This window comes from Hemicordylus capensis, chromosome 1, assembly GCF_027244095.1.
Source record: "Hemicordylus capensis ecotype Gifberg chromosome 1, rHemCap1.1.pri, whole genome shotgun sequence".
In the NCBI taxonomy this organism is placed as follows: domain Eukaryota; kingdom Metazoa; phylum Chordata; class Lepidosauria; order Squamata; family Cordylidae; genus Hemicordylus; species Hemicordylus capensis.
Window position 1 is genome coordinate 364,994,808 of NC_069657.1, and position 25,849 is coordinate 365,020,656.

At 42.3% G+C, this 25,849-nt stretch overlaps 2 protein-coding genes across 12 annotated transcripts in view; one reads left to right on the top strand and one right to left on the bottom strand.

Annotated features, from left to right (window-relative positions):
• Positions 1 to 20,261, top strand: part of TIAM2 (TIAM Rac1 associated GEF 2) — a 243,443-nt gene extending 223,182 nt beyond the window's left edge. For all 7 annotated transcript variants that reach the window (XM_053293460.1, XM_053293483.1, XM_053293477.1 and 4 more), the window contains 12 exons: positions 3,231 to 3,404; positions 5,333 to 5,401; positions 5,816 to 5,941; positions 7,006 to 7,114; positions 8,610 to 8,789; positions 8,963 to 9,081; positions 10,078 to 10,186; positions 12,865 to 12,923; positions 15,249 to 15,354; positions 16,279 to 16,366; positions 17,003 to 17,157; positions 19,089 to 20,261. In XM_053293460.1, the coding sequence (XP_053149435.1) occupies positions 3,231 to 3,404; positions 5,333 to 5,401; positions 5,816 to 5,941; positions 7,006 to 7,114; positions 8,610 to 8,789; positions 8,963 to 9,081; positions 10,078 to 10,186; positions 12,865 to 12,923; positions 15,249 to 15,354; positions 16,279 to 16,366; positions 17,003 to 17,157; positions 19,089 to 19,729 (1,935 nt within the window). In that variant the 3' untranslated portion in view covers positions 19,730 to 20,261. The remainder of the gene's footprint in view (positions 1 to 3,230; positions 3,405 to 5,332; positions 5,402 to 5,815; positions 5,942 to 7,005; positions 7,115 to 8,609; positions 8,790 to 8,962; positions 9,082 to 10,077; positions 10,187 to 12,864; positions 12,924 to 15,248; positions 15,355 to 16,278; positions 16,367 to 17,002; positions 17,158 to 19,088) is intronic.
• Positions 20,262 to 20,439: 178 nt separating this feature from the next.
• Positions 20,440 to 25,849, bottom strand: part of TFB1M (transcription factor B1, mitochondrial) — a 55,039-nt gene continuing 49,629 nt past the window's right edge. For all 5 annotated transcript variants that reach the window (XM_053293605.1, XM_053293581.1, XM_053293591.1 and 2 more), the window contains one exon: positions 20,440 to 20,841. In XM_053293605.1, the coding sequence (XP_053149580.1) occupies positions 20,562 to 20,841 (280 nt within the window). In that variant the 3' untranslated portion in view covers positions 20,440 to 20,561. The remainder of the gene's footprint in view (positions 20,842 to 25,849) is intronic.

Below are 25,849 nucleotides of genomic sequence, written 5' to 3' on the forward strand. Positions count from 1 at the left end.
CTTGATAGTCTTGCGATTTCATTGTTCCTTGCACAGACTCAAGGAACCCCGTGCCAGACGCAGCAAAGCAGCCCCAAAACATAACCGAGCCTCCTCCATGTTTCACAGTAGGTATGGTGTTCTTTTCTTTGAAAGCTTCATTTTTTTACCTGTGGACATAGAGCTGATGTGACTTGCCCAAAAGCTCCTGTTTTGTCTCATCTGTCCAAAGGACAATCTCCCAGAAGCATTGTGGCATGTCAATATGCATTTTAGCAAATTCCAGTCTGGCTTTTTTAATGCTTTTCTTGCAACAGTGGAGTCCTCCTGGGTCTTCTTCCATTGAGCCCACTGTCACTCAAAAAGTGACGGATGGTGCGATCAGACACTGATGGACCTTGACCTTGGAGTTCAGCTTGTATCTCTTTGGAAGTTATCCTTGGCTTTTTGTCTACCATTCTCACTATTCTTCTGCCTACTTTGGGGTGGATTTTCCTCTTGTGGTTGTGTCCAGAGAGGTGGGATACAGTCCCATGGGCCCTGAACTTCTTAATCATATTTGCAACTGTTGTCACAGGAGCATCAAACTGCTTGAAAATGGTCTTATATATACCCTTTGCCTTTAACATGCTTGTCTATAATTTTCTTTCTGATCTCCTCAGACAACTCTCTCCTTTGCTTTCTCTGATCCATGTTCATTGTGGGACACATGATGATACCAAACAGCAGAGTGACTACCTTTCTCCATTTGAACAGGCTGAATGACTGATTGCGTGATTGGAGACGTGTGATACTAATTAAAGAAAACAGCTAATTTAAAAAATCATTCTAATCCAATTATTCATGATCTTTTCTAGGGGTACCAACAAATGTGTCCAGGCCACTTGAGAATATCTTTGTAGAATAAGCAATACTTTATCTTTTTTCACACTTGCTTTGCTTTACTCGATGACATATCAAAGGCATGCAGGTATACATGGGACAATTGCTTTTCATTTAATCACTTTTTAGGAGGCATAAAACACCTTTTTAATGAGCTGTAAGGGTACCAACAAATTTGTCCATGTGTGTATGTGTTTGTCTGCTAAAATATCTTCAAGAATTCCATTGGTGTAAATAGACATTAAACTGGAATGAAAAGAATTTGGTTGACTTAAAATATTGTTGGAAATCTTTTGCCATTTTGGCCACTCTGGAATTAAAGGAGCAGAGCTTTGAGCACTGCATATCTACAACTCAGCAATTTTGGAAGGGCTGTTAAAAGGTCTGGGTTGCACATGATGTAATTAAGAACTAAATTAGCTTTCACTGATAAAGAATAAGGTTGGAAAGCTATATTAACCCCAATTGACCCTGTTACGGAAAATTCAAGTTGCTGTTTTATAAGATAGCATTTGAAAGAGAGAGAAGCTATAAATATAAGTTTATATGATCAAGTTTGGGCTCAGACTCCTTTGCCATTGACAGATGTGGCTTAAAAGTTATGCAAATTCTTCTGCATAATACTGCAAGGCACACATCCAAAGTGTTGAATTCAGTACTTTTTCTTTTAATAGAGCAAGTGTATGTTTTGTCTATATTTTTCTCAGCTACCTAGGGTTCTTCATTTTACAGTTGTATTGTCTTCATTATTTTAGAGCTGCTCTTACGAACTTACTCCATTTGCAGTGCATATTTTCTGATGTCTGAATTGTTATGACATAAAAGTAAAATGGGGAATAAAGGAGCTCAATTTTTCAAAAATTATTTTTTTGTTACAAGTGTGCTTAAAATAAATGTGTGAGTCACAAAATGAAAACATTAAACCTTTCCTATTCTTCTCACTAAACAATAAAAATAGAGTATTAAAATGTTTACTTTAGGATGATTGTATAGGTTTTGGGCATACAAGTGGCCCTCGTTACCAGCGGTTTCAATAACTGTGGTTTTGTGTATCTGTGGATGGCTCTTAGAATCCCAGTTTCTTTATCTGCGGTATAAAAATAGGGTAAAATTTGCCTGTTCACAGTTTTGAGTGGCTGGAATTGACTTCCAATGTCATTTCCAGTTGCCATTTTACAGCACAGAGCCATTTTGTGGCTCTTTTAAAAAGTCCTGCGATTTTTTGCACAAAATAAGAAGAATTGGGGGTTTGGGGGGCCATTGCTGGAGACCTGGAGAGCAAGGTACAGTATATTATTTCTCTTATTTCTGCCTCCTCACTTTTTTAGCCCTTTTTTGTGTAGGAATCTAACCCCTAGATTCTGATAGGGGTGGTAAGGTTTCATTATGCACAGTTTCCATATTCATGCCTATAGGTGAAAATGGAACCCCCACGAATAACAAGGGCCACCTGTATCAATTTATTTCATAGTTCTTTCATAAACATGAAATATCAGCTATTAATTACTGAATTCCTGATATCTCTGGCTGTCTTTCATTCTGGATGCATTTATAGCAGCATTAACCATTGACGTGTCTATACCTACAAAGATTAGAATAGTTCGGACCATGGTTTTTCCCATTACACTCTATGGATGTGAAAGCTGGACTTTGAGGAAGCAAGATAGAAAAAGCATTGACGCTTTTGAACTTTGGTGCTGGAGAAGACTTTTGAGGTTACCATGGACAGCCAGGAAAACAAACAAATGGATCATAGATCAAATCAATCCAGAATTTTCACTTGAGGCACAAATGACCAGGCTCAAACTATCATACTTCAGACATAATATGTGAAGATCCAGCTCCCTTGAGAAGTCTATCATGCTGGGAAAGGTTGAAGGAAAGAGAAGAAGAGGATGACCAGCAGCAAGGTGGATGAACTCTATTAGAACAGCAATGAATGCACCACTGAGACTGCTTAAAGGCCAAGTTGAAGACAGATCATCTTGGAGAGAATCTAGCTATGTAGTTGCTAAGAGTCGACACCGACTTGACGGCACCTAATCAATCAATCAATCAATCAATCAATCAACCATTGAAGTATTACAGAAATTTCTAACCTCATAATTAGAAAAATGACCATGTATAAATTTGCTATATACTATGCACATATAAATTAGTTCCCTAGAACATACACTTTCTTTCACTGATGTTCTAAGTAATTTAACATTCTATCTTGTATACTTGAATCTTAAATAATTAGTAAAAACCTAGAAATGTCTACACAGGTTGCTTTTGCTTGGGCAAAGGAGGTGTTGTCATAAAATGATCAATCTGAATTGTAAGCAAAATGTAATAAATGTTGGTCTCTGTTCTTTTTCAACCTACAGAGCACTGAACAGATTTCAGCACTGTGTCCAAATTTCCATGAAACCCATGTAAATAATATGGAGGGCATAAAAGAAGTACCACCTCTAAAACCACTGGCACGACAACTTACAGATGCAGACAGACTTAGAAAAGTTATTCAAGAACTTCTGGACACAGAGAAGTCATATGTAAAGGTAATAGGCATGTTTTACCTTGTTCCTTTTTATCACAATTCTTATGATTATGATTATCATTCTTAAATGGAATAATGTAGTGGTTTGGGGTTCATTTGCCATATATTAATTAGGAGTGCTTGCTTTATACGTGAAGTTCCATCATCTTCTTATGAGTAGTCTCCCATGGGTAAAAGGTACAAGATTTCAAGGGGGCAAAGGACAGGATTCAAGGATTCCTAAGTGCTCCCCCCATTTATTCTGAAGCTTCTACATTTTTCACTTGCAGCTGTAACTCCTTGCATTGCATTGGACATAGGAAGCTGCCATAATATACTGTCAGACCATTGGTCCATTTAGCTTAGAATTGTCTCCACACAGTGGCAGTGGCTTCTCCAAGGTTGCAGGCAGGAATCTCTCTCAGCCCCTATCTTGGAGATGCCCTGGAGGGAACTTGGAACCTAGATAAGTCTCCTTATGCACATGGAAACTTAGGTGAACAGTCTCCCTGCAACAAACCTGAAAGACATTTCAAGTCTTTCAGCCATGTTAAAAAAATTTATCACAATGAAGTCATTGAGGCAAATTGAAAACAGGGTGATTCCAAGCCTTGCAGTGTGTTTTCTTTAGTTCTCAGTGTTCCTTCTTTCTGAATAATCTCAAGCATTTGTTTAAAAAGGAAATGCACAAAATCTGCTCTAATTGAAAAACTGAAACACGTAAACATTAATGCCCATGTCTTCTTGTTAGAGAGGATATGCCAAAAACCTTGGAACCAGCTCTATTATGTGAAAGTTTGACTTACAAGTAAATAGGGGTATAGGTGGTTCATTTTTTTTACAGTTTTGTGTGAACTAGTATAGCTGAGATAGTGGCTACCAGGCTGAGATATAAACCAGGAAGTCCACAGTTTGGATCTTGTCTCTGCTGTGCACTTGCAGAAAAGCCTTAGACCAGCCACTCTTGGCCTCAGGCTCAGCCCTCCGCCTGCAAAACGGGAGGAATAATAATGGCTTCTCTTGTTTTAAGAATTCTAGCACTATATGTGAAGTGCTGTGAGCATGCCAAAAGTACTATATGGATGCTATTTATTCAGAAACAATAGGAGGGGTGGTGGTGGTCATCATTAGAGTGGCTTTGTAGGGCACGACTATGAACAAACCTTTGAAGAGCATGCACCATATTTAGATCTCAAAGCTTTATAGAACTGCAGTTCAAGCCCTTATATCACTACTGCATAAATAGTAACAGTAATTAGAACATAAGAACAGCCCTGCTGGATCAGGCCCAAGACCTGTCTAGTCTATCATCCTGCCCACCGGATGCCTCTGAGAAGCCCACAGGCAAGAGATGAAGGCATGCCCTCTCTCCTGCTGTTGCTCCTCTGCAAACTGGTATTTAGAGGCATCTTACCTCGGAGGCTGGAGATGGCCTATAGCCATCAGACTAGTAGCCATTGATAGACCTGTCCTCCATGCATTTGTTTCATGGAGGACAGTCATCCAAGCTAGTGGCCAACACTACATCCTGTGGCAGAGAATTAGAACTGGGATTGCAAAGAAACGACCTGAAGAGCCATTAAACACATTTGCCTGATAAAAGAATGTCATAACCATTGTTACTGTCATTGAACATTGCTCTTTTACAACAGTTAACTAACAGTTACTTTGTACACTTTGGAACACCCTTTTGTCTTGTTACAGTATGTTCAATAGCTGCTTTATGTAACCAGCTGCATTTCAGTGTTATACTGCATAGTGGGAGTGTCACAGTGATGGAGTTCCAATAATACTGCTAGAATAGTAATTGTTTGTATCCCAGTAAATAATTGTTTTTCATCATTATTAGCTCCTATTACCCATGTGGGATCAAGGGAGAATCAGCAGATTATTTATTTTTCTTTTGAAACTGTATTTTGAACTGGTATGCTACATTTGGTGTCGTTTTAGGATCTGAGCTGCCTCTTTCAGTTCTATTTGGAGCCTCTCCAAAGTGAGACCTTCCTCACTCAAGATGAGGTAAGGGAGTTTTGTTACTTTTTAGCAGCTTTTCAGTCCTTTGCAATATTGTAGCCCTCCACTGCATCAGACATTAAAGTAAAAGCATGGTCTGTTTTTTCTTTCTATCTGCTGTATTAGTCATGTCTCATTTATAAATTATAAAGTTGACTGCACTTCTGATAAAAACATTTCTATCTAAAAAGATTTCTAAGAAATCTTTGTTTCAGAAACAACTTGTTCCTCCACATTCAGCACCAAAAAAAACTATTGTGAGACAATTGTGTTAATATTAAGTATTCCTTTGTTTATCTCTAGCAACACATTGATATGTTCCTATATTTCTTCTCTTGCTATAATTCTATAGCAAAAGAAGATTGAGTCAAGACTAAGTAATTTGCATTCTCCATATTTGATATTTTCACTCCTATGTAGATGGAGTCTTTGTTTGGCAGTCTGCCAGAAATGCTGGATTTTCAGAAGGTATTTTTAGAGACACTTGAAGATGGGATTTCCTCATGTTCTGATTTTGACACCCTTGAAACCCCTTCTCAATTCCGGGTAACTATAGTAGCTCAAAGTTTATGTACACATAAAAATGCATTTTGATAGTAAATTTTGCTTCCTGTGCTTCCTTTCCTTATTCCTTTCACTAGAAATGGCAGTTTTTAAGGCACAACAGCTATTTGTTGAATCTATTTAGACACTGACTGCACTTCTGTAATGGCTTCCATTGCAATGGATATGCGTTCTTTCTCTCTTTCTCTCTATCTCTCTCTGGCATAGTGCAGCAGATGGTATTGACTGAAAGCCACTCTTTGCCCTCCAGAGTTTAATATTTGGATATTGTGTTTGTGTAAAGCGATGGCTTTTGTATCACCAGTTGAGATCTTACAGGCACAATGTCTTGGATCCAAATTTCGTGTTGCTCTTGTGGAAGCTCTTATGGTAAAATGGAAGAGTTGTGCACACAGAATGTCTACATTTCATTAGAAGTCCCTCAGTGACTCTTATGACATATGTACAGTATACATTGTATTACAAACCAAAAGTCTTTAGAACCAATTTAGTCCTGAGTCATCTGAGGAATCCTGGGATTTGTGGTTTGAAAGCCTGTCTGCCTCTTCCCTTCCCCTCTCTGCAAGGCAGTGCCCAGCATTTCTTTAGTATAAGGCCATGAATGCTAAACTATTAAGTCTGAAGTGCAATAAATAAATCTGTTCATTCCATAGTCATGGAAGGGAGGTGGGGCACATAGAGAGTGACGGGGTACACCGGCCAATTGGAGAGGGGTACAGAACACCACTATTTAAGCTGTCTTGCTCAGGCTGCCCTCTTTTCAAAGGGGTCACAACTTGCATTGGCAGGAGAAGGGTGGCTTGGGGAGAAGAATTCCCTCTAATCCTTTTCATTTGTGTGCTGAATGAGTTTTGTTCTGGGCAGCAGTGTCAAGGCAGTGTGGGCACATGTGCATTCAGAATGGGGCCTTCCTGATTCATCTTGTAGGATCTAAAATTAACTGAGCGGACTTCAGAAAAACTGTATGTGCATGCCTTAACATTTTGATAGGTTCCCACAAAGTAAACTTGTTAATGTTCCAATGGTCCAATTTGTCTTGGTTTCAGAAACTGCTGTTCTCTTTAGGAGGTTCTTTCCTGTATTATGCGGACCACTTCAAATTGTACAGTGGATTCTGTGCAAACCACATAAAAGTCCAGAAAGTTCTGGAAAGAGGTAATTGTCTTGATGATGTAATCTGTGCATGTGAATGATTTGAAGTGCTGAAACAATTATTTTGCATGGTAGGAACATTAAGAAAATAACTTTTGCTTTAGATTTGTAGTCTTACCTATAATGGAGTATGGTGCAAAGGAAATAAAAAAGCATTATTTTGAATATGTCAGCAAACACAGTTGGAGTTTTTCACTCACCTTTTGCTTATACACAAGTACGTGTGTCCCTAGGAAGATGGGGTGTTTCGTTACTTGGGGGGGGAATAAAGTGCTACAGCAACTTGTACATGTGAATAGATTCTATAACATGCCCACTGAAAGAAGGGATAAAATATATCTGTGACAGCAAAGGTTACTTTGAAATGTGGAATCTTAATTTAAAAAGTGCTTAATCTTGCTTAAGCGAAGCAGGTCTGAGTCTGGTCAGTGCCTGGGTGTGAGATCATGTGGGAACCCCATGTACATGGCCTTGTATTCCATGGTGGAAGAAAGGAGAGGCTATATAATAAATTGCAAGTCCAGCACTAATAATGCACATTGGTGCTACATAAGCAGCAATTGCAAACTAGAAAACAGGTCCACAGTAACACTGTGACAGTGCAGTGGAGTATTAATATAAAAGTTATTTCCAGTAATATTCATAGTACAGTAGTAGTAACACAGTAGTACTAACACTGATGAATGCTAGGATCAGAGTGATAAAAGGATGTATAATACAGTCAAGAATGGGAACTGCTTTGCTTCCTACATCAGGTGACCCTTGTTATCCATGGGCCTAGCACCCGCCGTTTCACGTGTCCGCAGTCAGGCAATTTAGACCCTCGTTATTCGCGGATACAAAAATAGTAGAAATTTGCCTATCTGTGGTTCCTGGGTGGCCAGCAATGATCTCCAAGGTAATTTCTGGCCACCATTTTGCTAAGGAGAGTCATTTTGTGGCTCTTTCATTAAAATAATAATAATTCCTGCAATTTTCCCCAGAAAATCAGTGGAATTGGGGGTTTGCGGGCATATTGCTGGTCAGCTGAAGAGCATGACATGTTTTGTTATTTCACTCCCCCCCTTCCCACTTCTTTGTCCTTTTGCTGACCCCAAGGGACCCAGTCCCAATTGCCTCAAAGCCTCATTATCCACAGAAATTGGTGGGAACCGAACTCCCATGGATAACGAGGGCTACCTGAACTCCAGAGTATTGATGGCCTTCGCCAGGCAGGAGACAAGGGGACTGTGATCCTGTTGATTATCTGGGATCTCTTGGTAGCTTTTGATATTGACTATGGTATACTTCTGATACGTTAGCCATGTAATCAAAACCTTTTCCAGTCAGCCAGAATTCCACCCCCCAAACATGTGCCATTGTAAACAAAATACAGGCCAGTGTCTTTAGATAACTTACCTGTTGGAATAGCTGCTCAGAATATTGTTTAGGATGCATGGTAGCATTGTTCACTTTGAGAAGATGAAGGGTTCAGAGTTCTTTGTCTTTTTACCTCTAGCCAAAACGGATAAAGCTTTTAAGGCCTTCCTGGATTCTCATAACCCCACAAAACAGCATTCTTCCACTCTGGAATCCTTTCTTATCAAGCCAGTTCAGAGAGTGCTGAAATACCCACTGCTCCTGAAAGAGCTGGTATCTCTGACAGACAGTGAGAGTGAGGAGCATTATCATCTCACAGGTACTTTCCTAGAGCTCATAATGCTAACTTAAGTTCAAAGTGCTATTTTTTCCTCATTATTTGCATCCTGATAATGTATTTAGCACTGAACATTTTGAAGGAGAATCTTGCTAATTTGAGTACAAACCTGTTTAATTATGTGTTAAATTATGGATGTATCTTAACAACTGCAGAAGCACTGAAAGCAATGGAAAAAGTGGCCAGTCACATTAATGAAATGCAGAAGATCTATGAGGATTATGGTGCAGTGTTTGACCAACTAGTTGCAGATCAGAGTGGAACTGAAAAAGAGGTAAGAGGACCAGGACACTTTACTCTTGGAAGCCATTTGAATCTTGTCCTTGATCCTGATTAAATAATTAACTTGAAAAAACAACTACTGCAGTGTTTCCATTAATTCTTATGAAGATAGGTAGCTATTCAAATCCTCAGGAGAGAGAAAAGGAACACAACTTCTTGCATGGCTTATTAATGGCTATTTTATGTTGATAATGTGCTTTGTTTGGTTTTCATACATGTTAAACATAACACATTTTAATTATGTGTTGCTTATCCCGCCATGGTATTGTACATTCTGCAAACAGCATAGAAATCCAATGGAACTGGTAGCCATTTGGCTTTGACAGTATTCTTGAGGTTCATTTAATTAGTTTCAAAGGTTAGATTCCTTTTAATGAAAAGAATGCCAAATACACTGGATAGGATGCTTGTATTGAGTCCACAATGTAGAAGTATGTGCTTTTTATCAAAGACCAGGAATATCTTACAATAAAAATGGGTATTGGACGGTCACCCAAATTGTAATAACCAAAAGACCTTGAAAGATGTGATCCACTTCACACACACACACACACACACACACACACACACACCTCGGACCAGCATATTCTCTAATTTATTTCATCTGTGTGCAGAATGAGTTTTGTTCTAGGCAGTAGTATCAAGGCAATGTGTGCACACATGCATTCAGAGTGGAGCCTTCCTGATTCAACCTGAGTGGGATCTAAAATGAACTGAGCAGACATTTAAAAGTGTGTGAGTGCGCGTGCACACGCACGCCTTAGAGGGAACACTGCCCAGGAGGTTTGTATTGACGGACTTTACTCATGAGTGAGGTGATAGTTTTGTTTACATTTGTTTCAAGCATTATTAGCAGGGCCATTTGGCTCCATTAGAATGAATGGGGATTTTGCCATCTAGTTCTGGCTGACGTGGTTGAGCTTAAATTGTATGGTTTCTTTAAGGGTTGTTAGAATTAAGCCGCTCTTCTCATTTACAATGGACACAGGTCACAGAACTTTCCATGGGAGAGCTTCTTCTGCACTCTTCAGTTTCATGGCTGAATCCATTCCCATCACTAGGCAAAACAAGAAAAGACCTGGAACTCACAGTGTTTGGTGAGTAGGCTCTACTAAAACAGTCACCTAAAATGGACATATCTTCAGTAGGAAGCAGGGGTTAAGTTAGATGTGTCCTGTGAAATTAGAGGTCAGTTCTGCAGCTCACGTTCTGCAGACAAACTGCATGTACAACACAATAAAGCTGGCAGCTAGGATGAAATGTACACTTTTCGACCAGTGGAAAACAGAATTAAAAATAATTTAGTGTTACAGAGCTCTTACCCCCTATACAGTGCTGAAAGCGCTTTTCATGCATTATCACAGTCATCCTGATGACAACCCTGTACGGTGGGCCAGCATTATCATCCAGGACTGGTCCTGTCACGAAGCAAGGTGAAGTGAATCACTTCAGGCAGTGAATTTCAGAGGTGGTGCAGGTCAGCCCATCTTACCTGATGCACTCTTCCTACCTGCTATGGATGGCCTGCAGCTACAAGCTTCAGCCAACTGCTGAAGGACTTTGAGTGTGCAGTCAGCAGGTGATGGCCACTTGCTTGGAGGTTAGCTGAAGCACTGTGAGGCGTTCTATGTAAATCCTGTGAACGTCTGCTCAGAAGTCCATCCCACTAAGCTTAATGAGACTAACTCCCATTATTGCAACTGTAGCCTTAGAAAGTAGAAAGGGGCAAGGGAGGGAGAGAAATGAAGGCAGGCAATGTGATTTGTATGGTGTCTCTAGCTAGAAGGGCTGGGGAGGGATTTGATGCTTGACTTCAAACAGGATAATGTTATGGGCTGTTCACCCCTCTCCTGTAATAGAGGGTTAACACTGAGATGTTGTGGTTTGCCTAATTCCATTTGGTGAGTTCATGGCTGATGTAAGATTTGAACCAGACAGTTCTCATTGCATAGCTTCAGGTCTTAAGTGCTGTGCTATGCCAGCTCTGTAAAAATGCTGCAGAGCAGAACTTGGATTTGTTATCCTTTTGTTTGACATTGACTGGATGAGAAAATGATTGGAACACTGTGCAAACCTTGTGGGCCCAAGAGCCTGTAGAAGCCCAAGGAAATGGTCTGAGAAGCACTGAGGCCATTCTAGAGGGAGGCGGTCCTGCCCACCTTGCCACAACCTTTTGCCGTCTTTAGAAAACAGCCCCAACTTTCCTCTAGCAATTATTAGAAGTCAAAATATTTAAGCATTCAGAATCTGTTACAGTTCCCATCTTTATTTATTAAAAAAATAGAGGCTGTTAAAAATGCTTCTGTGTTGCGAGAGCTAGATGTAGGTTGTAGGCTGCTGCAATGAATATACTCTATACTGTTGTGCAGGAAATGTACAATTGTCCACAAGGTGAGCAGCTTACAAGCATTACAGTCCCCAAATGGAAACACTGGCATGCAGAAGCTTTTTCAAATAGCCACCATGTGAGGGCAGTAACATTCCAATTAGCCTTGTCTTACAGGTCCTAGATAGCTTCCTATGAGAACTGCAGTCCTGCAAATGTCTGTACTATAGATGTAACTTTTATAGACATGTGTATATATATTGTTGCTATGCATCTGCATATTGTAAATGGCTCTTAAGAAGGGGTCAGATTACAAGTCATAATTGAGGTATATTCAGATGTGTTGAATGTCATTTCACATTTTCTACTGAATGTGTATAATTACATCCATATACCCTCCTCCAATATATTTTAGTATAGTGACCAGTAAAGGGGGCCGGGGGACTACATGGATGGGATTGTGATACAGCAACTTCGACAAAAGAAATTACAAGAACTGGTACAGCAGTGCATGTTTACCTAAAAAAGAGAGGGCTCTAATAATGAGAGATGGATGAACTTGTCAGAGCTTGCCTCAGACTAACCCAGAAATGACACAAGTTCACTCTCCACCCAGGCAATTGGGAAAAACTCACATTATTTGCTGAGCCAATCTGAGTCGGGTTGGAACATGACCCACTCTTTCTCAGCCAGCCCCTCAACCTTTACTTACTGGCTTCAGTGGCAAAAGAAATAGCAGCAGTGGAGCCATACAGGAGGATTTTGCTCTTTTCCATCGCCCTGGCACACTCTGGAGCAGTTGCCATGGGAAAGCTGGTGCCATGCAGGGACTTCAAAGCCTTTTTTCCTTCCTTGGCTGTCAGGGCAAAGGCTCAGTGGTTGGGGGGAGTTTAGGTTTTTCCCCAGGGCTACTGCTTCCACCATTAAAGCGAAAGGTAGAGTGTGCCATCGAGTTGGTTTCGACTCCTGGCACCCACAGAGCCCTGTGGTTGTCTTTGGTAGAATACAGGAGGGAGTTACCATTGCCTCCTCCCGTGCAGTATGAGATGATGCCTTTCAGCATCTTCCTATATCACTGCTGCCTGATATCATACCGGCGGGGATTCGAACCGACAACCAAGACCAGTAAGTAATTGGGGATGGGCACTGGTGAATCTCTTTAAACTCAGCTCAGATTCTCAGGCCATTAACACTTCCCAAAAGCAGTTTCAGGCTGCAGGGTTCTTTTCCGAGTCTGAATTGGGGGACTTCACTGACATCTCAATTAATAAAGAAGCAAAAGTGGAATAAGAGCCAGTTAACAGGAACGGTCCAAGACGTGTGTCCAGGCCAAGCATGCAAAGATTTGTACCTCTTTGAGGAGATTGTTACATTTTCTATCTGTCTGTCTGTCTGCAACTATCAGTTGTAGGCATAATCAATAAGCATTTTTCTCTTTCTTTCTCTTAGTGTTCAAAAGGGCAGTCATACTTGTATATAAAGAGAACTGTAAACTGAAGAAGAAATTGGTAAGTTTCTTGGTCAGAAAGTAACATGATGTAATGATACCTCATTTATGGTTAAAGCATATATTTTGGAAGTTGTTCAGTAAATCTTTTTCTGGATGTCAAGAGGAGAAAAGATTACTTTGTTTAAAAAAAGAAAGTTAGTGACAATCTGTTCTTTAAAACTCAAGGCCCAGTTCATCTGAACTCATCTCAGCCTTTGTCAAATACAAGATCATATGATCTCGTATTTTGTCAAATACGAGATCAGATACGAGCCGTATCGGAAGGGCGGTATATAAATCTAATAAATAAATAAATCATATGTACAAACATAATGTGTGAGCCATGCAAATGTTGGTTGGATTCAGCAGCGTCTATGGATCACAATGCTGCCAGCTAGTGTCTTTGATTGCTAGGCTGACAGTGCAGTTTTGCATGTGGACTGCCTGGTAGACATGAGCAGTCAATGTGGAAAAGTAGTAAAGGAACTCTGGCCGGTCCTGTTGTCCCCACTTATCCTACTTATAGTAGCAAACAAAAGTGTTTAAAGTCAACATGTTGATTGAATTATCAAGTGAAGCAATTTAACATTTGAGTTAGGCAAGCACATTGGTAAGGCTGGCAGGACGACTTAATCTTCTGTCAAGAAACTGTGTCTGCACTGATTAAAACGTAGCATGGTCAATCTTTGTTTCAACACCCCCTTTACTCTTGGCATATCTTGTGCCTTTTTGCTAACTGCCTGCTTACAAAAGTGATAAATTAGGCATCTGCTTCAGAAGGAAGGTGAAGGCTCTTCTCCCTTTGTAAACAATCAAGTGTACTTAAAATCTAACCACGGAGAACCTTATTGGATGTGCCATTCCTGTAATTCAGGCTTCCATAATATGTGACCCATCAAGCTGATCATAGCCTGCTGGAGACACAGTAAATGGTCTGTTATCTAACTCAGACTGCAAAAAAACAATAATTTTTAAGCACCTGGCAGGCCACATTATATTTCTAGTGGAAGAGAGAGTGGAACCATTTGAATAGTTTCTTTTCCTTGCTGGTCACCAAGCACCTCTGTGCTGGTTAGTATTAATACTAGCCGACCCCGCACAGAGCATCTGTGTGCTCTTTGGGACCGGCGGTTACCTCTCCCAGCCCCCACCTTCTGCCCCAGTCTCCGCTTCCTAATCATAGCTGGCCCGTGCCAGGCCCAGCCGCCTCTCCTCCCCACTGCCACTTCTGCCCTCCTCCCCCAACTTTCTTTCCCTCCTCTTGGGCCTTGCCTCCGTGGCTGGGCTGGGCCTGCCGCCACCTCTTGCCTCCGTGGCTGGCCCGCCGCCGCCACAGCAACCAATCCTCCTGGGTGCGCCTCAGCCAATCAGGCGACTCTGCCACCCAGCCAATCAGCTGGGCACTGGGACGCACATTCCAAGGCACACCCAGGAGAATTAATAATATAGATAGTGAAGAGTATGATGTTTTGAGGAATGATTAAACTAGACTGCATTAGAAATCCGTGTTCTTCATTGCAAGGCCTGGAAACCACTGGGGTCTATCCTGTTAGGTCCATGTGAAGGTTTGGCCCAAGCCAAAGATTCCACTTAGCCCCCTGTGCACCACGTGGAGGTGACTGTTCCCATCGTGCAGTGCTGCCCTCTGCCCAGCACTGGTGGGGTTCCTTTGAGGGAAACAAACCTAGCACCATTTTGGAAGTTGTGCACAGAATGCTGGGAAATGTAGTCCTTCTCAGAACTTTCTCCAGATAGCTGTAGAGAACTATTTCCCACTGCACCAACCTTCAAGATGGTGCTGAGGCTCAAAAGAGCTCTGTTTCTCTTAAAGACCGCCCCCCCCCCCCAGCACTGGGAAGAGTGCAGCACTATGCAGAGGTCAGTGCAATGCGAAATAGCTCTCTACCGCTCCCTGGAGAAAGTTCAGTTTTAGGGCCAAATTTCACAATATGTTAAATATGCAACTTGGCCCTGTGCATTTTTTTAAAACTTACATAGCAGCCATGGCAGTGGCCACATTGGGCTCCCAGCACATGAGGAAGTGTTGTTTATCTCCACCCCACCCCACCCCACCCCCCAGGTGCCATTAGCTCCATGTGGGAAGCATGTCCTCCAGGGTTGACAGAAGCTGGAGAGGGGATATTTGAGGGACCATGGTGTGTGAGGGGGGCTAGATAACTCCCTCCCCAATGATGTGATCATCTCCTCCCCCCATAACTGCTATTTGTTCCTGTTTTAATTATGTGTTTAAGGGCTAAACTACATATACAATAGTCTTACCTTTTTAAAAAGGCAATGCAGCTTAAACTGACATACAACTTCTCCCCCTCCCTTTTTTTTAAAGGCAAGTAATGTTCGTCCTGCGCATAATCATGGTGACTTGGATTTGTTTAAATTTCGTTGGCTGATTCCTTTATCTGCTCTTCAAGTCCGACTGGGTAATACAGCAGGTAACTCATAAGAACCTCACATCTGTGATATCCTTTCCCAAACTGTATTGTTATATTAAGTATTTGTCAACGACTGTTTTTTTCTGCCCAGCATTTTTGTTTTTTAACTTGTATATATGCCAAAAGGATTTAAAATTAAGGCTAAAAAGTATCAGCCAGTCTGTGTGGTCTGTCAAGTAATAGGTTCTTCACAAATTTTAAATATGGATTTTGATGCCAGTGGTGAAAGTACTTTAGTGTTGATAGTGTAGTTATAAAGATGGAGGGACAGGCAAAGGTGGCCAGTATAAAAATGAGAGTGAGCCTCTTCAAACTATTCTAATACCAAACCACTATCCTTCAGCCTTCTGTGATCTTGAAATATGCAAGATACTTAGTACTTAACTGCTTGTGAAATGAAAAAAGATGAAAATAAGGGGGGGATTAAGTTATGTGCAGCATGCTTACTCTAAATATTTAGTAGTACTAATAAACTTTGTTAGCCACACCATAACAAATTGGGTCCTGAACTTACAGCTTCTGTCTGCTGTATAAGAAAACACTATTTTAAATGCTGGGGGTGGGGTGAGGGTTGGGGTAGTATAAATATATATACTCTATTCTTTACATGAGTATAATCTCTAGATATTAAAGGCCTGTATCTTTCATTAATAGAAATGCCCTGATAACGAGAAAATCTTTAGCCTTTAAAAAAGAGGATTAAAGGCACTGGAAAACATGGGAAAGAGTCAGGAAAAAAAATAAGATGAATTGCTAAAATATATAAAATAGCAAGCTTACTGTAACAGTGGGTCATGGGGACTACTTTATGGATGAACTCAAAGTCTTCATCATGGTCTCATCAGTCTTTCTATGAACACTGCTTGGCTAGAGTTGTAGACATCATGAAATATTTACAACAACAAGGTTTCTTTCCACATGCAGGAACAGAAAACAACTGCATTTGGGAATTGATTCATACGAAGTCAGAATTAGAAGGAAGACCTGAAACAACCTTCCAGCTCTGTAGCAGGTACACATCCAAATTTCAGTAATGGAAGATCCCCCCTCCCTCGCCACCCCAAGTGGACACTCCTCTCTTTTCTCCAGCACCCCCAACACCACCACACCTTCATAACCATACTGGCTGACATTCAGAGCAAGGACGCCGCTTCCCTCTCGCTCATATGCCAGGCAATGTTCAGACTTTAGGCCCTATGATGAAATGTATTTTGAAATACCATGTACTGAATCTTTATCACATGGTAGCAATATGTACACACTACTTTCTCAGATAACTAAATCGTCGTGCTGATTCTCTCCCCATTTATTACTTACAAACACAGGTCCAGATAAAGAGAACATTTACACATTCAAGTTGCCCAGTCACACTTTATGTTCAGCACTCGTACGACGAGTGTACAGTATATACTAGCAGTCATTCACATGTTCTATTGAATGCGGGTACACTTCCTATCTGTACCAAGCATTTGAAGGGCTGTATCCAGGTTCACTTTTAAAATGAACACAGGTACACAGAACTCATTCACACAATCACATGTACAAGTGTACAGACATCTGTACACTCATACAGCATAATGTCTGAATTGCGCGAAGATGTTTACAGTCCAGTATCTAAAATGTGTTTACTGTTTCCTCATTTCTACAGTGACTGTGAAAGCAAGACCAATATAGTCAAAGTGATTCGTTCAATATTGAGAGAGAATTTCAGACGCCAAATAAAATGTGATTCACCTTTGGAGAAAACTTGCAAAAATCGCCTGGTTTTGCATAAGAATCGAATTCCTGTTTCAGCAAAACTGGGTAAGAGCATATTTTCTCACAGTCCTCAACTTGCACTATACTGCGCATGTATTCTGGTAGGTATACTTGACCTAGCCACAGAAACAGAGGAAGAATTGTCTCTTACTAATGTGAGGGTCTAGGTTGTAGGAAAGGGTGGCATGTTCATTGCTTAGGATCTTCATGCTGCTTAACTTGCACAGCCTCATGGTTTTCATCATAGAAAAGGAACTCTTGCAGATGAGGGTTCAATTAAAGCTCGATTCAGTTTAGATATAAAAATTATGCACAAGCTTGCAGAGAACAGTCAAACTCAGCATTGCCCAGGGACTGACAGCATGTTTCCAGGGTATCAGAGAGGGGTTTTCCCCCAGCCCTACCTGGAAATACTAGGAATCAAACTCCAGGGTCTGTATAACATTACACATCAGCTAAGCCGGATCTTTTATTTCTCATACATTTTGCTACATAAACTGCTTTGAGAATTTTTTGTTAAAAAGCAGTATATAAATACTTTTAATAGTAATAATAATTGTCCTTGTGGAGAACCAGGCCTCAGGAATTAGCAGCCAAAAGGGCCAAATTTCACAACCAAAATCTCCTAAGCCAGAAAACTGATATTTTGGCCCTGGCTGAAAGGACAGATGCAATAGTCCATCCATTGAATGGTTGGGTCTTGTGGGAGCACAGCACAGGCAGCATGAACTGAAAGGGGAAGAGGTGGCAGCCCCATATTCTGACTTCAGTTTGAAGGGTGGGCAGATGTCTCCATTTGCTCCATGCAGCGTCTTTGCACAGGTTTCTCCTCCTTGGACTCTTTAATTATGGCATTGGGTTGGTACAGTCTGCTTGGTTTAGATTTCCCCAATGTCTAATGTAGGCTGCAGCTTTCCCCACCAAGATTCCTCCTTGGCTGCAGTGTGTCACTGGAAGGCAGCTCTTGTTCCTTCCTGCTCTTATAGTTGACATGGAGAGGCCTTATGGGCTCATCTAAAGTGTTTGTATATCTTCTGCAAAGCTCCCACTATCTGTAAAACATATTACTACTGTTTTGGTTGCTATAATTAGCAAGGTACCTGGCTTAGCCTTCTTTGTCATGAGCCCTGCTGCCTATTAAGATCAAATAGGGGGGTCCGGTTACAGCTGCTGCCAGCTCCTCTGGTGGCAACTCAGGACCGGGCCTTCTCTGCGGCTGCCCCAGGGCTTTGGAATGCACTTCCTGTCAAAATGAGAGCTTCTCCATCTCTGATTGCTTTTTAAAAGACCCTTAAGACACACCTGTTTTTTCAGGCTTTTAACTAAAACTAATTCTAAACTGTTTGTTTTACTTTGAGCCCTGTCTCACAATCAGTGAGACCCGGTTTGTGAGAGCGGCTAAGCCCGCTCTCCTCGCAGACGATCAGGGTGGGAGCCCTGGGCGGCCAGATCGAACGCCCACACGTGATTGCCAGCTCCATGACGGAGCCGGTGGGGGCTGGGAGGTTCTGGGGCCAAGTGGCCTCCGGAAGCTCCAGTATGCCCTGCACAAGCGCGCAGGGCATACTTAAGAGACCCCCGGAGCCAGAAGGTAGCTTTTTGCCTCCCCTCCGGGGGTCTACTCGTGAGGAGCTGTGCTGCGGCTACTCACGATCGGGGAGCCCGGGTTAGCTGAGCGCGGGCTCCGCTAACTCGGGCTTAGGGGAGGGCTACAAAAGCGGGTGACCCACTTTGATTCAACCGGGCTCGGCTGCGAGCCTGGTGAGTCTCACAATCGGTGCAAAGCGGGCTAAGCACCCTTAGCCTGCTTTCCACTGATCATCAGAATAGCTCCTCTGTGAAATTGTTTGATTTTTATACTGTAAATTGGATTATGTACACCGCCGCGAGAGACAAGACACCTCAGGTGGTATATCAATAAGATAAACAAATAAATACAATTGAGTACAAGAACTGAAAATGTCTTATATTGGCAGCTTCTTCAAGATCCTTGAAGTTACTAAAGAGCTCTCCCAGTAACGAATGGAACATTGATGCAGGCAAAGGTAATGAACTCGATTCTGATGAATGTAGCCTCAGCAGCAGTACTCCAAGTAGCAGCTGCCATACCAATGACAGCATACTGGAATCCAAAAATTCATCTCCTATGAAGCATCTACAGAACTGTGCATCAGATTTTTCAAACAGTCCTGTCAAGGAATCTGACATTCTAAGTGATGAGGAGGATGACTACCAGCAGATTCTAAAGAAAGGCAGCCCCACAAAAGACATAGAAATCCAATTTCAGCGCCTGAAGATTTCTGAGAATCGTAGCGAGGATACTGAAGAAATATATCCTCCTGAGAGAGAGAATGAGGATGGTTATACGACAGGAGAACATCCTAAACTAGTTCGTGCACACTTTTGTCCTATTAAACGGAAAGTGAACAGTACAAGACGCGACAAAGGAACATTACTGGCAATGCAGGAACGGCACCAATCTCTTGATAGTCACCCTGATGCTGCAAGTTTTGACCTGAATTCTATTTTAGAAAGGGAATTTAGTGTACAAAGTTTAGCTTCAGTGGTTAATGAGGACTGCTTTTATGAAACTGTGGACAGGCATGGGAAGTCCTAGCTGCCTGAACACTTTTTAAAAAAAAGAATTGATTTACATATTTTACTTTTAAAACCGATGATTATTGTAACTTGAGAAACTACTAACCAATTTAATGCACTACTGTGTTTTTCCACAGAAGCAGTTCTAAAGGCTTAAATTATTTTAACTTATTGCAGACCAGAACAATTAGATTAAGCTGCCCTGTATTTGTAAACTATCCTATCCCTTTTGAACAAGATTACGTAACATTTTTTAAATAGTAAAAAAATGGAAATGAAACTAAACAATTGTGATCTACTTTTTTTGGTCATTTAACTGCCATTTTTAATTTTTGCTTTATTTAAAGCAGAATTAAGTTATTTTTAATTCACCTTAGAAAAATAAAGTGTCACATGATGTTGCACTAAGTTGCAAATTGGTGTTTATACTTGATTTCACATATATATATATGTAAATATAAAAACCTGTATTGTAATCTTATTTTATTGTATTTTTATTTTCTCTACAAGCTTGTACAGTAAAATGCTAAATGCATTAGACATGCTCTTTATTACTTGTGTCTCTCTCTATGGAAATTTTGAATTTAATATTTTGGCATTTGACCTTCTGAGTACTTTGTCCTCTGAACCAGTCACTTTATTGTACTTGAGACAGGATTTCTCAAATGTTGATTTGTTAATTTCGATATTCCAGGGTGGAGAGGTAGAAAAAATACAGAACATCATCAGTTAAATATGAATTAATCCTGTATTGGCCCATTGAAAAAATTGTGCTCACACTGCAATTCACGCTTCAGCAAGTTTCACACATACATTTGTCCAGGAAAATTTGACAATATGTATTCTGATATCTAGTCTGTGTCAGAGTTATTGCCTGGTAATTTAGAAGAGTAGCTAGAGCAAGCTGTTAGTCCTTTTAAAGTTGCTTTGCTTCCTCTGCCTTCTCTCAATTCTTCTCTGAAGTTGTATGCAAGAAGCTTTGGGTCTTCATCACACATTTTCCTAAAGACATCACAAAGGCATTTAAAGTGAAAAATTGAAAGCTGAGTTGGGCGTAGAGTTGGATCAACATCTGCCAACATGAGCATCTGTTCTGCTTTTTCCAAACGTTCAGCTTCTGGAAATAAGATCCTGAAAGAAAGTGATAAATGATAAGCAGGAGAAATATAAATAAAAATATTGGCCAACATACTGAACAAGAGTACATTAGCCTAGTAACAATGCATTACACAAGAATATGGCTTATTTTTGTGTTACAATGTATACAAATTGTGCTTTTGTGCAAATGGGGATGTCTCCAAAATAATTTTTATTTGATTCTAGAAAGTGACTAAAAGTCACCACCTTTGGTGTTTTTTCTTTTTTTAATGAAATGCACTTATACACAGCCTGACATTCCTATTTGGCCAGGTCGCTGAATATTACCATCTACAATCAAATAACATCCCGCCTGGGATGGAACACTGGGCCCTGTGACCGAAAGTCCTGTGTTGACAGGGTGAACCATGGCTTTTTTGTTCGCGCCCCCTTCTCCTTACCCTGGCTGCAGGAGCCTGAGAGGGCAGAGGAGAGTAAGGGCTACTTTGCTCCTTAAAGGGAAGGGTGCCCATGAAGGGTTCTTGGGGAACATCAGGCGCCTCAGAGTTCTACCACCACTCCGATCGCCGCTTTTACCTCAGCCAACAGTTACCTTCGGGCCACTTGGGGTGGAGGCGTGTTCACTTAAATCAAGGAACCCGACATCGGAGCAGGAGAATGCAGCGGCGGCTTGCCTTTCTCAGCCACCTCGGGCAGCGGCGCTCCCACTAGCAGCGTTGCTGTCCGCGCCAGTCACTTTCAGCCCCGCAACAAGTTGCCCGCCTTTGGGCTGCGTAACTCGTTTGTCAGCGGCCCGCCTTGTCCTGTGCCTACCGAGCTTCTCTCTTCTCTTCAGGAGGCTTCTGATATGGGTAAGAAGTTCCCTATGGCTAATCTGCCCCCAACCTCAACAGAAATACGGTCCCTGGAGGAAGGGAAGGGCTTAATGGCGGCAGAGGATTCAGACAAAATGGCGCCGCCAAAATCTTCTCAGGTTTTGGCGGGAAGCACAGAGACTAATCTGCCACAGGATTGCTCCCCTATCCTGTCAAAACCCAAGCGAAAGGAGGTGTTGGGGGGCTCTAGCGTGGATCAGGGACCTTCTGTCTCTGATAGTTTATCCATTACTGAACTTCCCTTGCATTCAGCTCCTTTGACTGCATCACTATGCCTGCCTAAGTCTGTTCCTCCTGAATGCCAGGCATGGTTTAGAAATGCTATTGTCGACACCATACAGCAGGTGTGCCCTCCAAGGAAAAAAAAAGGTCCCACAAGAGGAGATAGGAGATGTCATCTTCAGACTGTTCCTCCTCCTCAATATCACACAACCCTTCTCCCAAGAAGGCGAAGTCCAAGAAAAAGCACATTTTAAAAATAGATAAACAAAGAGCTTGCAAGGGGTCTGTGAAAGGATGGCATTCCTCAGAAGCCTCTGATGTGGCCTTGGAGGACCCCGAGCCTTTAAATCCTAGGCCCACTATTCCAAAATGACAAGGGTCCACAGGTGTTGCCACTGACCAAGACACTGAGGGTGGCGCACTTGACCAGGGAATTCAGGATCCTGAGTCCATCCCTACGAAGGAAGGGGAATGGTCTGGGGTGGGGGGAGTGGAACCAATTAATGTGTCCCAGCGCTTATTCATTGCAGATGACTATGTCACTTATGTCAAGAATTATTAAAACGATAGGTCTGCAAGCCAATGAGACTTCAGAGACCCCTCAAAATGAAAAAGGGGAGTTGGTTTTTTCTCGTTAAAACCAAGGGACATTTTACAATCTATGCAGAGTCTTTTTTCAGAAGTGATTTGACAAGAATGTCTGCTGCCCGCTGCAAATCGCAAACCACTCTCAGCGGCCGCCCACTTTTATTCATTCCAAAAGGAACCTTCAGACCTCCTCAGAACTCCAAATACGGATGCTCCCATCACTCAACTGGTGTCCGGTTCATTGGTCCTCAAGGATGGGGTGGTCCTGCTTAAAGACCCAGCAGACAAGGCTGAGCTGGCATTCCGGAGAGTACACAGCAACTCCTCCTTATCCACATGCGTGATGGCTTCAGTTTCTATGGCAGCCCGGGCTTCACTTTTGTGGATTGATTATTTACTCATTGAGCCTCCATTGGACCCAGGCAAGCTAAAGCAACAGTTATTGAAGATCCAAAAGGCTCAGGCCCTCGTGGCTGACGCTATGCTGGACTCTATTCGTTTTTCCTTACGAGCGTCCGCCTCAGCAGTGGTGGGCTGTCGCCATCTTTGGCTAAAACACTGGCAGGCTGATGTAAACTCTAAAAACAATTTGATGTCAGTGCCCTGTGATGCATCTAAACTGTTAGGAGAAACAGCTCTTAAAGAGGTGCTAGTTGAGACTAAGGATAAACGATTGACCATGCCCATGGTCCAAAAGAAGCCTGAAAAGCAGGGGTTCAGGAAACTTTATCAACAATTCCAGCAGCCCTTTCGGGGTTTCCGGGCCTTTAGGGGTCAGGATAGAGACTATAGGTCGCAGAGAAACCCATGGAACCGACAGCGTTCCTCCTTCCGCACCGTGAGAGCATCCTAGAGTCCTTTTCAGCAGCACAAGCAAACGTAGTCACAACGACGACTCCCTACCTGCAGCTTGGGGTAGTTTAATAGACCATGCCTTGGCATGGCAATCAACAATATCGGACAAGTGGGCCCTCAACGTGGTCCAGCACGGGTACAAAATAGACTTGATTGCTCCTCCTCCTCACAGGTTCTTCCCAATGCCCCACCTGTGCTCTATTTCCAGGCACTCAGAGCTGCCGCAGGCTATACAACATCTCATAAATATAGGGGCTGTGGAACCGGAGCCTTGGCTCCAGAGAGGGAGGAGCATCTACTCTTATTTTGTTCACTGTTCTGAAAACAGACTGTTCGGTAAGGGCAGTACTCGACCTAAAATATTTAAACAAATGGGTGAAAAAAGACAGCTTCCGGATGGAGATGATAAGGCCGGTCTCAGAGGCTCTACACCATTGGGATTTCATGGCATCCATCGATTTGAAGGAAGCCTACCTTCACATTCCGATCCACCAAAACAGCCGAGTGTATCTCAGATTCCAGTATGCAGGGAGACACCTTCAGTATGTAGCGCTCCCTTTCGGTCTTTCTTCAGCGCTCCATGTTGTCACAAAGGTCCTATCACCCCTGATTGCCCACCACCATTGCATGGGGTGAGAAAATTGGCATTTCTAGACGAGCTGCTGCTGTTATCAAATTCAAGCCAGTCTGAGTTGAGACATCTGGAAGTCACGTTGGGGACCCTACAGGATCCATCATCAATCGAGAAAAAAGTCAGCTATGTCCAACCTTGTGTTTGCAACACTTGGGTGTCGTGATAGACATGGACACAGACTGTCTACTACTTCCGCAAGACCACATCAGCCTGATCAACTCTGTGATTCGTTATGTCCTAGAAGTGCCGTCAGTGGAGTTGTCGACCCTAGTGAAGCTTCTCGGCCTGATAGTTGCCACCTTCAAGCCAGTTCCTTGGGCCAGATTTCGTTCCAGAGCTCTTCAATGGTTTCTTTTGCCTTACCAGCAACACATTGCATGAAAGAGGGTCATGGTTCTTCACCTCCCAGCCCACGTCTGGAACACTCTGTAGTGGTAGTTTCTGTCAAGAAATCTCCTACGAGGAAAGATTTTTCTGGACCCTCCAAAAGTAATTGTTACAACCGATGTCAGTACTAGGGGTTGGGGAGCACATTGTCTTCAACTGTCAGCAGAAGGCTTGTGGTCCCAAGAAGAACAGGGGCACAGTATCAGCTGGTTGGAGCTACGAGCGATCCACCTGGCTCTGATGGCCTTCCAGCAACATCTACAAGGGACACATGTGCCGGTCTGTACGGACAATACAACGGCAAAAGCTCATGTGAATCATCAAGGGGGCACCAGGTTGAAATGATTGCATCAAGAGGCAACACTCTTAATGAGTTGGGCCGAAGTTCATCTGGCGTCCATAACTGCACATCATGTGAATGGGGACTCCCACATAGTGGCCGACTGGCTAAGCAGGGAGGACCTGCTTCCAGGAGAATGGTCACTGAATATGACAGTCTACAATCAAATAATGTCCTGTCTGGGATATCCAGTCATGGACCTATTCACGTCATCCATCAATGCAAAATTGCCAAGATTCATGGCAAGGTTTCCATGCAAAGGAGCAGAAGCAGTGGACGCACTATCTGTGGAATAGCCACCAGGACTACTATACGCAGATCGATCTGTCTGTTTACAGACCAGAGGTAAAATTAAGTGCTCCCTTGGTTGCCTATGTAATTTACAGGATAATAGAATATGCTCAATGGATTCTATTTCCCCACAGACAGATCGATCTGCTGAACAACTTGCTAAATTCTTACTTTCTGATGAAAATGTTTTAAATTTTAACTCCGTAGCCAAATTTTGTTATATTGCTTTAAAGATGTATAATGAGAACCTATAGAGTTTTCTATAAATTGTTCTGCTGTTTGCATGCATGGATTGTTTGGTCTAGGACCGTAAATAAAACTTGACTTGACTTGACTTGACTACTATATGCTTTTCCTCCAATTCCCCTACTAGCAAAGGAGCAGAAGCAGTGGACGCACTATCTGTGGAATAGCCACCAGGACTACTATACGCTTTTCCTCCAATTTCCCTACTAGCCAGAGTGCTGAGGAGGATCAGCATCCTTCACGTAAGAGTCATCCTAATAGCACTGTATTGGTCCAGAAGGCTGTGGTTCCCAGAACTACTTCATTTGGCAGAAGAAAAGCCATGGTTCCTCCCATCAACGCAGGACCTTCTGTCACAGGGCCTGGTGTTCCATCCCAGGAAGGACGTTATTTGATTGTAGATGGTCATATTCAGTGACCATTCTCTCGGAAGCCCGGTGTTCCATCCCAACCCCGTTTGGTTTTGGCTAGCTGCTTGGAAATTGAGCAGCAGATCTTAGCCCAACATGGATATTTGGACAGAGTGCTCCGGACTATGCTGGCTTCTCGGAAGGCATCAACTAATAGAATCTATCAGTACACCAGGAGTGCCTTTTTGCACAG